Source organism: Lithobates pipiens, unplaced genomic scaffold (genome assembly GCF_037356315.1).
Source record: "Lithobates pipiens isolate NorthernLeopardFrog02 unplaced genomic scaffold, aLitPip1_a1.2 Scaffold_8, whole genome shotgun sequence".
NCBI lineage: Eukaryota > Metazoa > Chordata > Amphibia > Anura > Ranidae > Lithobates > Lithobates pipiens.
The window spans coordinates 92,169,067-92,182,489 of record NW_027507903.1 but is presented as its reverse complement, the minus strand read 5'-3'; the positions used below and the strand labels follow the sequence as shown (position 1 = coordinate 92,182,489).

The following is a 13,423-nucleotide window of genomic DNA, read 5'->3' as shown; positions in this document are numbered from 1 at the left end:
GTTCCGGCCATTTTCTGATATGGGGTGACAACGCTCTCTCCTAATTTGCTACTGTGTTTTTACTTTGTCACGCATCATGATGGAGACTACACTTGGCCATACAGGCATTGTCCCTTGTTGTCGCCATTAGAAAATACACCCTGAGAAATTCCATGCAGTTATTGTTGGTGTGTAGACATGAAATGGCTGCAAACAGGCTGTAGAAAATCAACAACACTGAGATGCTACGAAGAAAGAAAAATAGGGAAACACAAGTGTTTTATTACCAATAAAATACAGTTGTTTTTTTTGGAAACTAAGGCCCCTTTTACACGTGTGCGCCTTTTCACATCAGAATCGCGTGACAAGTCATGCCCCATGATTTCCAATGGTAACCATTCATATCTGTGCAACTTCAAAGTAGTCTCTGTACTACTTTGATGCGAGTTGAGGTCCATAAACCTCAAGTTTACACAGGCATTCACTGAAATTGCAGCCGCAAAATCGTGCGACTTTCAAGACACGGCCTTACATGTGTCTAAATCTCCTTTTCCTCTGAAGCCTGAATCACGTTTGGATCACATTTCAGAGGCTACTGACAGGTGGTGTGGAAGCTCTGTGACATCTCCCTACCGCCTGTTTTAAACCCATTTTTGCAGACAAATGCGCTCAAAAGTGCGTGCATTGCACGCGGTTGCAGGGCTTTGTGGTGCTTCCCAATATGCATACATTTAAAGTATTCGGTGGGCGGCAAGCTACATGTCAGATATACATGGGGTGTTGACATGCTGCAATGCTTCACTACGCACTCGTGACATGTAAACACCCCCATCCACTGCCTATTGCAGCTTAACCACTTGCCGATCGTGCTATAGCTGGATGACAGCTACAGAGCGGCCTTCTAGTTCTGGAAGCCCGTCATATGATCGTTTCCCGTGATCGCGCCTGCTGTGGGTCGCGGTTGGCGCACTCTGTGTTTGCAGTGTGTCCTCTGGACACTGCTGATCACAGATTGACGTAAAGAGCCAATCAGTGGCTCTTTACCATGTGATCAGCTGTGTCAAATCACAGCTAATCACCGATGTAAACAGAAGGCGCTTATCGACATTCCTTTCCTCATGCTAACAGCGTGAAGAGTGGAGAAGAGAGACGATAAACGGCTTGTGTAAAAGGGACATTTACACTGATAAACAGTGTCCTGATTATCAGTGCTGTCCCAATAGTGCCCACCAGTGCTGCCAATCATTGCTCACTAGTGCTGCCAATCATTGCCCACCAGTGCTGCCAATCAGTGCCTACCAGTGCTGCCAATCATTGCTCACTAGTGCTGCCAATCAGTGCCTACCAGTGCTGCCAATCAGTGCCTACCAGTGCTGCCAACCAGTGCTGCCAATCATTGCTCACCAGTGCTGCCAATCAGTGCCTACCAGTGCTGCCAATCAGTGTTGTCTATCAGTGCCTCCTCATCAGTGCCGCCAATTATTTCCCATCAGTGGCCTTCAGTGAAGGAGGAAAATTACCGTTTGCTAAATTTTATAACAAACAATGTTGTTGTTTTTTTCAAAATTTTTGGTCTTTATTCGTTTATTTAGCAAAAAATAAAAAACCCAGTGGTGATAAAAAAAGAACACCAGAAAGAAGAAGAAAGCTCTATTAGTGTAATAAATAAATGATAACATTTTGTTTGGGTACAATGTTACATGACCGCGCAATTGTCATTCAAAGTGTGACAGCATGAAAAGCTGAAAATTGGCCTGGGCAGAAAGGAAGTAAAAGTGCCCAGTAGGTGTGTGGCTAAGGGGGGGGGGGGGCAGTTGGAGGGCAGTAAAAACACAGCTCAAGCACGCATGTTTGCTGCCCCCCTACTGCATGTCTAAATGAAGCCAAAGGGCCCATTCACACTAGGAACTGCATGTGAATTGCACAGAAATTCTGTGCAGTTCCTGTGCAATTCATATGCAATTTTGTGCTGTGCAATTTCAGCCCATTCATTTCAAAGCCAATTCCATCACCCGGTGCAAGTTCTTCCTCAAAATTACGTTGTTTTGTGGGAGGTGGTTAATGTATTACCTGAGTCCTCCATTGATCCCGCGCTGTGCCTGGCTACATCTGTTCTCTCCCTTCTCTCTGCTCTCACAATCTGGGCGGAGAATATCTGGAGCCATTGGCTCCTGCTGCTGTTAGTCAAATCCTGTGGTGAGGGGGTGGGGCCAAGCCACACTGCGTTTGTCTATAGATGCACACAGCCCGGCTCAGGAGTGAGAAGCAGCTTCCTATGGTGGTGCACTAGAAAGAGCAGGACGTTGGCGGGTGTAACCAGAAGAGGTGGATTGGAGATTCTCTGTGCAGTACCAGATATGTGTACCATCTTTGTTATTTTAAAGGGGGGGAAAAAAACTTTACAACCTCTTTAAGAATAAGAACTTTTCATTGAATAAGGAAGAATTCGGGTTGGGCAATAGCTTTGGAGAAGATGACATTGATAAAGAAACAAATCATTTGTTGTCGATTCAATTGTCTCTTCCCACTGCTTGTGCTGTCTGTCAGAAGAATACACATTATTCTCAATATAGCCAACACATTGGAGTAGACAGACAATAGTGAGAGAGAGATGAGGAAATTAGTAGGGAAATACGATATTAATACATAATTATATATGTAGCCTCCCTGGCGGTATGATTATGTCAGATTTTTGCTCCTCAAATCGGTACATTGTTTTGCATAGAAATTTGGCGTTTATATCGTAGGCCTGTAATTCTTAGGAATAACATCCCGGGTATGATAAAGTTTGAAACACAAAATCATAAATTATAATATAATAAATAACAAAATAATTATAAAATATAATAATATAGTAACAATAACATTTCTCGCAATTCACTTTTGCTCAATTCTGCAAGTGTTCTAATTTACTATCGCTGTTTTCTAACTGGTCTAAAACCACTTTTGACGTAAAGAGACACTTTTTGGTTGCTATGGACGATCTCAAGTTTCCAGGCAGAAAGGACAGTATATATAATATGAAACTGCATGCAGGGCATTGGGCAAAGCACTAGGGACAAAAGGGATGTGAAATGATTTAATATAATCTGTAAGGTTACAGTGTACTGTATGTGTTATGAATTTTCTATTTTTTAAATTTGTCACCGGGCTCCGCCCCTGTGTGTCACGATGTCCGCAGAGAACAGACCCTGGCACACAGAGGCATCAGGCGGAGGACAGATCCTGCAGACACAGCGCGGGGGGGGGGGGGGGGGTCGACGACGACATTGCAGGATCCTGAGGTAAGTACACTGCACCAGGATCCTGTAATGCAATCCCGAGTGTAGCTCGGGGTTACCGCTAATGGTACTGAAAACCACCAGGGAGGTTAATGTTCATTTTCATGACAAGGGCCATGCACTTGTTTTATTTAATATAGGGTTAGTTGCACTGAGATAAAAGTGCCAGTAGGGTTCACCAAACCCTATTAGAAGCTTACTTCTCAGTGCTTACGAGTTCTTTGGAGAATCAGCAATGAGTACAAGTCTGTAGCACCCATGTAAAAAAAAAAAAGGGAATTTTACCCAAAGCTTAGTAAATGAGATGAATCTCTGCTGACGCCCATCATCCAGTCATGTGCAGGCAAAAATGCTTTATTCTAATCTTCCTTGCATGTGATTGGGTGTACATTTCAGAGTTAAATTCACCACCTTTACTATACTCTGGGGAAAATTCCCTTTTCATAAAGCAACTTTCCATGCAAATTAAACAACCCATTTAACTTTAGCAAATCAACTTCATTTAGAACGGTTATTCTGAGGCCTGTAAGATGCTTAGGTGTGAAAGCCATTGCAGACTGATCATTTTGTGCCATTAGATTTGTTTGACTCATGGATGGAGTCCACTAAGTGGAGTCACTGAATTGGAAGGTGTAGTATATGGGTTTGGATGCTGCTAATGCTTCACATAATATGAACGTAAGATCACATTTTTGGATATCTGTTTATGGTTGTGAATGTTTTTATTTTTATAGGTTGGACACGGAAAAGACTTTATGGAGGCTCTCACGGAGGCTAAGAATTCTGGCCTGAAATTGGCTCTTCATTTGTCAGAGGTACATAGTGATCAGATAGTAAAAGTGAACCTGACATTTGCTAATCTTGCCATGCAAAACTATCAGATCTGGGAAGAGTCATGTCACTTAGGAATTAAAGTATTCACAATTCATGAATTTGATTATGGGGGCAGCACAGTGGTATCGTGGGTAGCACTCTTGCCTAGCAGTAAAAAGGGTCGTTGGTTCGAATCCCAACCACAACACTACCTGCCTGGAGTTTGCATGTTTCCCCTGTGCCTGCATGGGTTTCCTCCGGGTACTCCAGCTTCCTCCCACACTCCAAAGACATGCTGGTAAGTTAATTGGCTTCTGTCTAAATTGCCCCTAGTATATGAATGTGAGTTAGGGACCTTGGATTGTAAGCTCCTTGAGGGTAGGGACTGATGTGAATGTACAATTTATATGTAAAGCGCTGCATAAATTGACAGAGCTATATACTGTAAGTATCTTAAATAATAATAATAATGCTCTGCAAACTGAACAAATCTGGATGTATATACTCAAAACTGAGACAAATCTGCCTGCTTTGCAAATAATTTTGCTCAACCCTGCATATAAAGCAGTGTTAAGTATATACATGTATTGCACTGTCAATTTACACAGCACTTTACATGTATTGTACATTCACATCAGTCCCTGCCCTCAAGGAGCTTAGAATCTAAGGTCCCTAACGCACATTCATACATACACATGCTGGGGGGACAATTTAGACATGAACCAATGAACTTACCAGCATGTCTATGGAGTGTGGGAGGAAACCGGAGTACCCGGAGGAAGCCCATGCAGGCACAGGGAGAACATGCAAACTCCAGGCAGGTAGTGCCGTGGTTCGGATTTAACCACTTCAGGACCGCCGTATTGCCATTGTACGTCAGCACAATGGCACAGGCAGGCACAATCACGTACATCTACGTGATTGCCTTCCAGCGGGTGGGGGGTCCGATCGGACCCCCTCCCGCTGTTTACGGCGGTCCGATTCGGTCCAGGAGCGCTCCGTGATGAGGGGATGGCCGTTGGTTTTCGGCCACCCCCTCTGGATCGCTCCTGGCCAATGAGAAGCTTCCTCCCCTGTGTATTGTTTACACAGGAAGGAGGAAGTGATGTCATTCTCCTCGGGGCGGTCTTTTTGACCGGGCTACGAGGAGAAGACTAAAAGTAAGTGTGCACCAACACTACACTGACATGTAGGTACACACAGGCACACAATGCCCCCCCGATCGCCCCCCGATCCCCCCCCCGCCCCCCCTCCCCCCCCCAGTCACAGTGTCACTGATTGCATTGATCATTTCTTTACTGATCAATGCATTCAGTGTCAGTTGTGACAGTAAAAACTGTCAGGACAGTTAGTGTTAGGTCCAGGGTAGCCCCCTATCACCCCCCAATAAAGATTTAACCCCCTGATTGCCCCTAGAGTTAACCCTTTCACCCCCTTTTGCCAGTGTCACTAAGCGATCATTTTTCTGATCGCTGCATGTGTCGCTAGGTAGCTAGTTATTTTTTTAGGTTCACCGCCAGGTTTTTATATATCGCTAGGTACCCCGATATACTACCCAATAATGTTTTTAACCCCCTGATTGCCGCTAGTTAGCCCTTTCACCCCCTTTTGCCAGTGTCACTAAGCGATCGTTTTTCTGATCGCTGCATTAGTGTCGCTACAGTCGCTAGGTAGCTAGTTATTTTTTTAGGTTCACCGTCAGGTTTTTATAGCGCTAGGTACCCCGATATACTACCCAATAATGGTTTTAACCCCCTGATTGCCGCTAGTTAACCCTTTCACCCCCTTTTGCCAGTGTCACTAAGCGATCATTTTTCTGATCGCTGCATGTGTCGCTAGGTAGCTAGTTATTTTTTTAGGTTCACCGCCAGGTTTTTATATCGCTAGGTACCCCGATATACTACCCAATAATGGTTTTAACCCCCTGATTGCCGCTAGTTAACCCTTTCACCCCCTTTTGCCAGTGTCACTAAGCGATCGTTTTTCTGATCGCTGCATTAGTGTCGCTACAGTCGCTAGGTAGCTAGTTATTTTTTTAGGTTCACCGCCAGGTTTTTATAGCGCTAGGTACCCCGATATACTACCCAATAATGGTTTTAACCCCCTGATTTCCGCTAGTTAACCCTTTCACCCCCTTTTGCCAGTGTCACTAAGCGATAATTTTTCTGAGCACTGCATCAGTGTCGCTAGGTAGCTAGTTATTTTTTTAGGTTCACCGCCAGGTTTTTATAGCGCTAGGTTCCCCGATATACTACCCAATAATGGTTTTAACCCCCTGATTGCTGCTAGTTAACCCTTTCACCCCCTTTCACCAGCGATCACAGTATAAGTGTCACTGGTGACGCTGGTTAGCCAGTTAGTTATTTAGGTTCCCCGTCAGGTTTTTATATAGCGCCAGTGACCCCCATATACTACCTAATAAAAATTTGAACCCCCTGATTGCCCCTAGTTAACCCTTTCACCACTGATCACCGTATAAGTGTTACGGGTGACTCTGGTTAGTTTGTTTTTTATAGCATTTTATATTCAAATCCGGAAGGCAGTGCTTGGTTTTCGGGGTCCCGTACGTGGCTAGGCTCCCAAAAAGTCCCCCACATGTGGTATCCCCGTACTCGGGAGAAGCAGCAGAATTTATTTTGGGGTGTAATTTGACTTCTGCCCATAGCATGTGTGAGCAATATATCATTTAGTGACAACTTTGTGCAAAAAAAAAAAGTTTGTAATATTCCCGCAACTTTTGGCAAAATATAAAATATTCCATGGACTCAACATGCCTCTCAGTAAATAGCTTGGGGTGTCTACTTTCCAAAATGGGGTCATTTGGGGGGGTTTTGTGCTATTTTGGCATTTTATGGCCTTCGAAACTGTGATAGGTAGTGAGGAGTTAAATCAAAAATTTGCACCCTTAGAAATCCTGAAGGTGGTGATTGGTTTTCGGGGTGCCGTGCGCGACTAGACTCCCAAAAAGTCCCACACATGTGGTATCCCCGTACTCGGGAGAAGCAGCAGAATGTATTTTGGGGTGTCATTTCACATATGCCCATAGCATGTGTGAGCAATATATCATTTAGTGACAACTTGGTGCAAAAAAAAAAAAGTTTGTAATATTCCCGCAACTTGTGGCAAAATATAAAATATTCCATGGACTCAACATGCCTCTCAGTAAAAAGCTTGGGATGTCTACTTTCCAAAATGGGGTCATTTTGGGGGGTTTTGTGCTATTTTGGCATTTTATGGCCTTCGAAACTGTGATAGGTAGTGAGGAGTTAAATCAAAAATTTGCACCCTTAGAAATCCTGAAGGTGGTGATTGGTTTTCGGGGTGCCGTGCGCGAATAGACTCCCAAAAAGTCCCACACATGTGGTATCCCCATACTCGGGAGAAGTAGCGGAATATATTTTGGGGTGCAATTCCACATATAACCATGGCATGTGTGAGCAATATATCATTTAGTGACAACTTTTTGTAAAAAAAATTTTTTTTTTTTTTTTTTGTCATTATTCAATCCCTTAGGACAAAAAAAATAAATATTCAATGGGCTCAACATACCCATCAGCAATTTCCTTGGGGTGTCTACTTTCCAAAATGGGGTCATTTGGGGGGGATTTGTACTGCCCTGCCGTTTTAGCACCTCAAGAAATGAGATCGGCAGTCATAAATTAAAAGCTGTGTAAATTCCAGAAAATGTACTCTAGTTTGTAGACGCTATAACTTTTGCGCAAACCAAAAAATATTCGCTTATTGACATTTTTTTTACTAAAGACATGTGGCTGAATAAATTTTGCCCTCAATGTATGACTAAAATTTAGTTTATTCGATTTTTCTTATAACAAAAAGAAGAAAATATCTTTTTTTTTCAAAATTTTCGCTCTTTTTCCATTTATATCGCAAAAAAAAAAAATCGCAGAGGCAATCAAATACCATCAAAAGAAAGCTCTATTTGTGGGAAGAAAAGGACGCAAATTTCGTTTGGGTGCAATATTGCATGACCGCGCAATTACCAGTTAAAGCAGCGCAGTGCGAAATTGCAAAAAGACCTCTGGTCCTTAAGGTGTTTATTGGTCCGGAGCTGAAGTGGTTAAACCAACGACCCTGGTCTAGTGCTGCTATGCGGAAGTGCTGACCACTTAGCCACTGTGCTGAGTTAAGGTATTAGTAAACTGAATGCAAGTGAAACGGTATCTATTCCCTATTCTATCTGAGAGGTACAACGCTAAATTTGTTTTTATGTATAGCACTGCTTTTTGTCAGGAGACAATATCTAAATCCACTGGTTACAGTGAGGGGAAAAAAGTGTTTGATCTCTTTCTGATTTTTTTTTACATTTGCCCCCTGACAAAGAAATGATCAGTCTATAATTTTAATGGTAGGTTTATTTTAACAGTGAGAGACAGAATAACAACTAAAATATCCAGAAAAACGCATTTCAAAAAAGTTAGAAATTGATTTGCATTTTATGAGTGAAATAAGTATTTGACCCCTTTGCAAAACATGACTTAACACTTGGTGGCAAAACCCTTGTTGGCAATCACAGAGGTCAGATGTTTCTTGTAGTTGGCCACCAGGTTTGCACACATCTCAGGAGGGATTTTGTCCCACTCCTCTTTGCAGATCCTCTCCAAGTCATTAAGGTTTCAAAGCAGACGTTTGGTAACTTGAACCTTTAGCTCCCTCTACATATTTTCTATGGGATTAGGGTCTAGAGATTGGCTAGGCCCCATCCATCACCCCTTTGATGTGGTGAAGTTGTCCTGTCCTCTTAGCTAAGAAACATCCCCAAAGCATAATGTTTCCACCTCCATCTTTGACGGTGGGGAAGGTGTTCTTGGGGTCAAAGGCAGCATTCCTCCTCCTCCAAACACAGCGAGTTGAGTTGATGCCAAAGAGCTTCATTTTGGTCTCAGCTGACCACAACACTTTCACCCAGTTCTCCTCTGAATCATTCAGATGTTCATTAGCAAACCTCAGATGGGCCTGTACGTGTGCTTTCTTGAGCAGGGGGACCTTGCAGGTGCTTCAGGAGTTCAGTCCTTCATGACGTAGTGTGTCCCAGCTGCCTTGAGATCATTGACAAGATTCTCCTGTGTAGTTCTGGGGTGATTCCTAACCGTTTTCCACGAGGTGTGATCTTGCATGGAACCCCAGACCGAAGGAGATTGACAGTTATTTTGTGTTTCTTCCATTTGTGAATAGTCGGACCAACTGTTGTCACCCCTCTAACCAAGCTGCTTAGCAATGGTCTTGTAGCCCATTCCAGCCTTGTGTAGGTCTACAGTCTTGTCCCTGACATCCATGGACAGCTCTTTGGTCTTGGCCATGGTGGAGAGATTGGAATCTGATTGATTGCGTCTGTAGACAGGTGTCTTTTATACAGGTAACAAGCTGAGATTAGGTGCATTCCCTTTAAGAGAGTGCTCCTAATCTCAGCTCGTTACCTGTATAGAAGACACCTGGGAGCCAGAAATCTTGCTAAAAGAGGATCAAATACTTACTTCACTCATTAAAATGCAAATCAATTTTTAACTTATTTGAAATGCGTTTTTCTTGATATTTTTGTTGTTATTCTGTCTCTCACTGTTAAAATAAACCTACCAATGAAATTCTAGACTGATAATTTCTTTGTCAGTGGGCAAACATACAAAACCAGCAGGGGATCAGATACTTTTTCCATCAGGCTCCGTTCACACTCAGGCGTTTTTGGGCATTTTTCTGTTCTAAACCTCAGCTCTAAAAGCACCCAACAAGATAAATCCCATTCATTGTCCCCTCTTCACATTTGAGCATTCTATCGCCTAAAGTAAAACACCCTTCGCCCAAATAAAGAGTACATGAGCTTATTTTTTTAGCACATTACAGTCATTTTACACTGGTGACCTTTTGAACTTCAAAACGCCGGTACAAAAACGCCCCCAAAAAAATGCCAGAAAAATTACTGTAAAATAGCAACGCCTAGATGTGAACGGAGCCTCACTGTATTACTAGAAACTAAGGCCGCGTACACACGGGCGGATTGTCCGCCCAACTAAGTTCGTCAGACAATCCGACAGGCAGTCCGTTCAACTTTTGAATGAACGGACTTGACCACACACGATGAACAGACAGTCCGCTGAAAACATGCGTGATGACGTGTACAGCACGTACGACGGGACTAGAAAAACGACGTCCAATACACTGCAATGCAACCTTCGGCCGTGTAAACCCTTTCTGAGCATGCGCCATACTTAGTCCGTCCAACTTGCCTACACACGAGCGGACTGTCCGCTGAAACCAAGTTTGGACGGACAAAACCAAGTTTCAGCGGACAAAATTACGGAAATTCCGAAAGACAAAGTCCGTCGGACTGTCCGCTGAAAAAGTCCGCTGAAGCCCACACACGAGCGGATTGTCCGCTGAAACACAGTTCAGCGGACTAAGTTGGGCAGACAATCCGCCCGTGTGTACGCGGCCTAACACAACTCTCCTATTGTTAAGGTAAGACAGTAGAGTGCATTTTTCTTGTGCCCCAATACATGTAAAGGTTCTAAAGAAGATCTACACTTCTCACTGAACATCATTAAAGACAAATTGTATTCAGCAGAACTTTGGACCTAAAAAGCCAATGCATAGCTCTTTACTAGGAACATCAATATAGAGTTCCCTGTAAACACAGCTCACAGAGACCTAGAGCAGAATAAATGATAAAATAAATACCCCTAGGTGAGAAGCGTCTTCAAGACCTCCTGCCATTCGAAACCTGTAAAAACTCTCTGTATGAAAATGCCAGCTGCCAGACTTGTTTAGTTTATTTAGCTTAGCACGTTTTGTGTCACTGACTCAAAAAAGAATGCCGTTTAGGAGTTCTGATTTTACTGTGGCTTTTATTGCTGCGTACTTGTTCCAAGTAATTACCCAATAAGGCCATAAGTACTTGATGGTGCCACTCCAGGCTGAGGTGTAGATCCCCATTGACACTCAGAAAAGTAGGGATGCCAGCTTAAGGAAGATTCATCCAGTGAACAATGAATGTTTTAGCTTGAAACTGCCGCTCTCCTTAGCCAATCCTAGTATGGATGTGCCACTCCTCAAGCCATGCTCCCTTACATGTTTCGCCCCACCCACTGGGAGCTTAATTATAGGGGTCCCTATTTTAAGATCAGTGGGTGGGGTGAAACATGCCAGAGGACATTCCTTGAGGAGCGGCATTGACTGAGGCTTTCACATATATACATCCATACTAGGATTGGCTATGGCAAGTGGCACTTTCAAGCTAAAAAGTAATTACATAAAGTATTAAGATCAAAGATAGCCAGGATACTGGCATTGTCAGAAGAAGGTGAGATATGGCAGCCACCAAATTTGTTTTGGCACAAGTTTCCTTTTAAATTGGGTTGTAAACCCTTTAAAAATACCAAGTGACGTGAATGTGCTCAGGTGTTATACACAGATGAAACAAATCCTCCTACATAAATTGTACCTCTTTTTATCTGCAGTCTTCTCTCTACAGCCATTTAAAGTCCAGAATGTATAAAGCTTGTCTGAGCTGTCAGAAAACAGGGGGCAAAGAGCTGAATTTACACTCTGCAGAGCTCAGGGAGGAGAACTCTAAGCCCTTGTACACACGGTCGGAAATTCCGACGGAAAATGTCCGACCGGACCATGTTGTCGGATAATCCGACCGTGTGTGGTCTCCATCTGACTTTTTTTCGTTCGGAATGTCTGACCAAGAAATTTGAAAGCTGGATATAAAATTTTCTGACAACATAATCCGATCGGACTTTATCCAATCGTTTGTAGAGAATTCCGATCGGACAAAGTACCACACATGCTCAGATCAAATTACGAGACCAAAGCTATTGGCTACTAGCCTGGACGTAGTCCCGTCGTAACGACCAAACATCATCACGTTCCGTACGATCAGATTTTCCGGCAACTTTGTCCGACCCTGTGTATGCAACACCAGTTTCGGACAAAATCCGTCAGAAATAATCAGCTGGATTTTGTTGTCGGAATGTCCGACCGTGTGTACATGGGCTAAGAGCTGATTGGAGGGAAGGGACACAGTCCCCCCTACACAGCACACAGGGACAGAGCTGAGGCTGTCAATCAGCTTGAGATCCCTCCCCTTTCATCTTTTCTCTTGTTGTCAGTTCTCAGAAGTGATAGCAGAGGAATGAAGCAGCAGACAGAAATTACACTTAGTGCTTTTAATTTAGACAAGCATACACTATAGAGGGATACGCATTGTTCATATTTCATGGCTAATGTTTACAACCACTTTAAGTTCATATAGCTAAATTAAATAGATGCATATATTTTGAAAAAAATATTATTACATATCTATTCATATGAATATACATAATGATATCAATATACTCTATATCACAAATACCTTGTTTAACTTTATAATTTTTAATATTATATGTAGGGTGGGCAGCCATATTAGCTTGTTACTTATTGTATATGTAATATACGTCTACAAAACAAAACCATAAATATTAGTCTGTGGTCACATGCATGATCAGGCCAATAAATAATCTCTCTTTAAACACGTGACACAGGTATACACCTATACATTTCCTTTGGACATTAGATTATTTTCTTTCAACCCAGCCATCTTTGACCTGATTGGGAGATGGTTTAAGTGTATGGGGCACAAGCAGACACCGCCAGCTAAAGCTTGTTGGTAGAAGTGATCGGAAATGTTGGAAAGCTTGGTCGGATTGCTTTTATGTTCAACCAAATAACTGGTGCTGGGAGGTCTGTAGTGGGCCTCTTCAGCCATCCTCCATAGGGCTTACACAAAAGTTGGCACAATGCAATAGGTATGATTGCCTAATGGCTCCCTCTTATGCCTATAACCACATGATCCCCAGTTAAGATCTTATTAGTAAGTTGCCCCTTGGGACATTTTATCACTCATGAAACAATTACAACAGCAGATGAAATTACCCCAGTATTAGTGGGTCAGCACTCACGTTGCCATACTCAGTGGAGCCCACACCTGGACAATGCAAGCATTTGACCACAATAGAAGTGAGAGATTCAATTGTCGTATGACTTCATCTATCATACTGGTCATGTAATGCTTGTTTAGCTACTGATGAGCTGTGGGAGCCATATACACCCTATATATCATCTATAAAGTAGTAGATTGTACTGATCTGTATTGCAGTTGCCTTGACCCAGAAAAGAAAATATTATAACATTTGCACTTTTTTCCAGGTGCCAACCCAGAGAGAGGAGACGGAACTTCTGCTTACTATTCCCCCAGACAGAATCGGACATGGAACATTTCTGTGTAATTCCCCAGATATAGTGGAAATGGTGAAAGAAAAGAATATCCCTATAGGTACTAGAACTCTTGTTATAGA

At 42.8% G+C, this 13,423-nt stretch overlaps 1 protein-coding gene across 1 annotated transcript in view; it reads left to right on the top strand.

The window, feature by feature from the left end:
• The window catches only part of MAPDA (N6-Methyl-AMP deaminase), a 64,934-nt gene that overhangs the window by 28,925 nt on the left and 22,586 nt on the right, over positions 1 to 13,423 (top strand). Inside the window, exons 7-8 of the mRNA XM_077474279.1 lie at positions 3,995 to 4,075; positions 13,275 to 13,401. Coding sequence (XP_077330405.1) covers positions 3,995 to 4,075; positions 13,275 to 13,401 — 208 coding nt within the window. The remainder of the gene's footprint in view (positions 1 to 3,994; positions 4,076 to 13,274; positions 13,402 to 13,423) is intronic.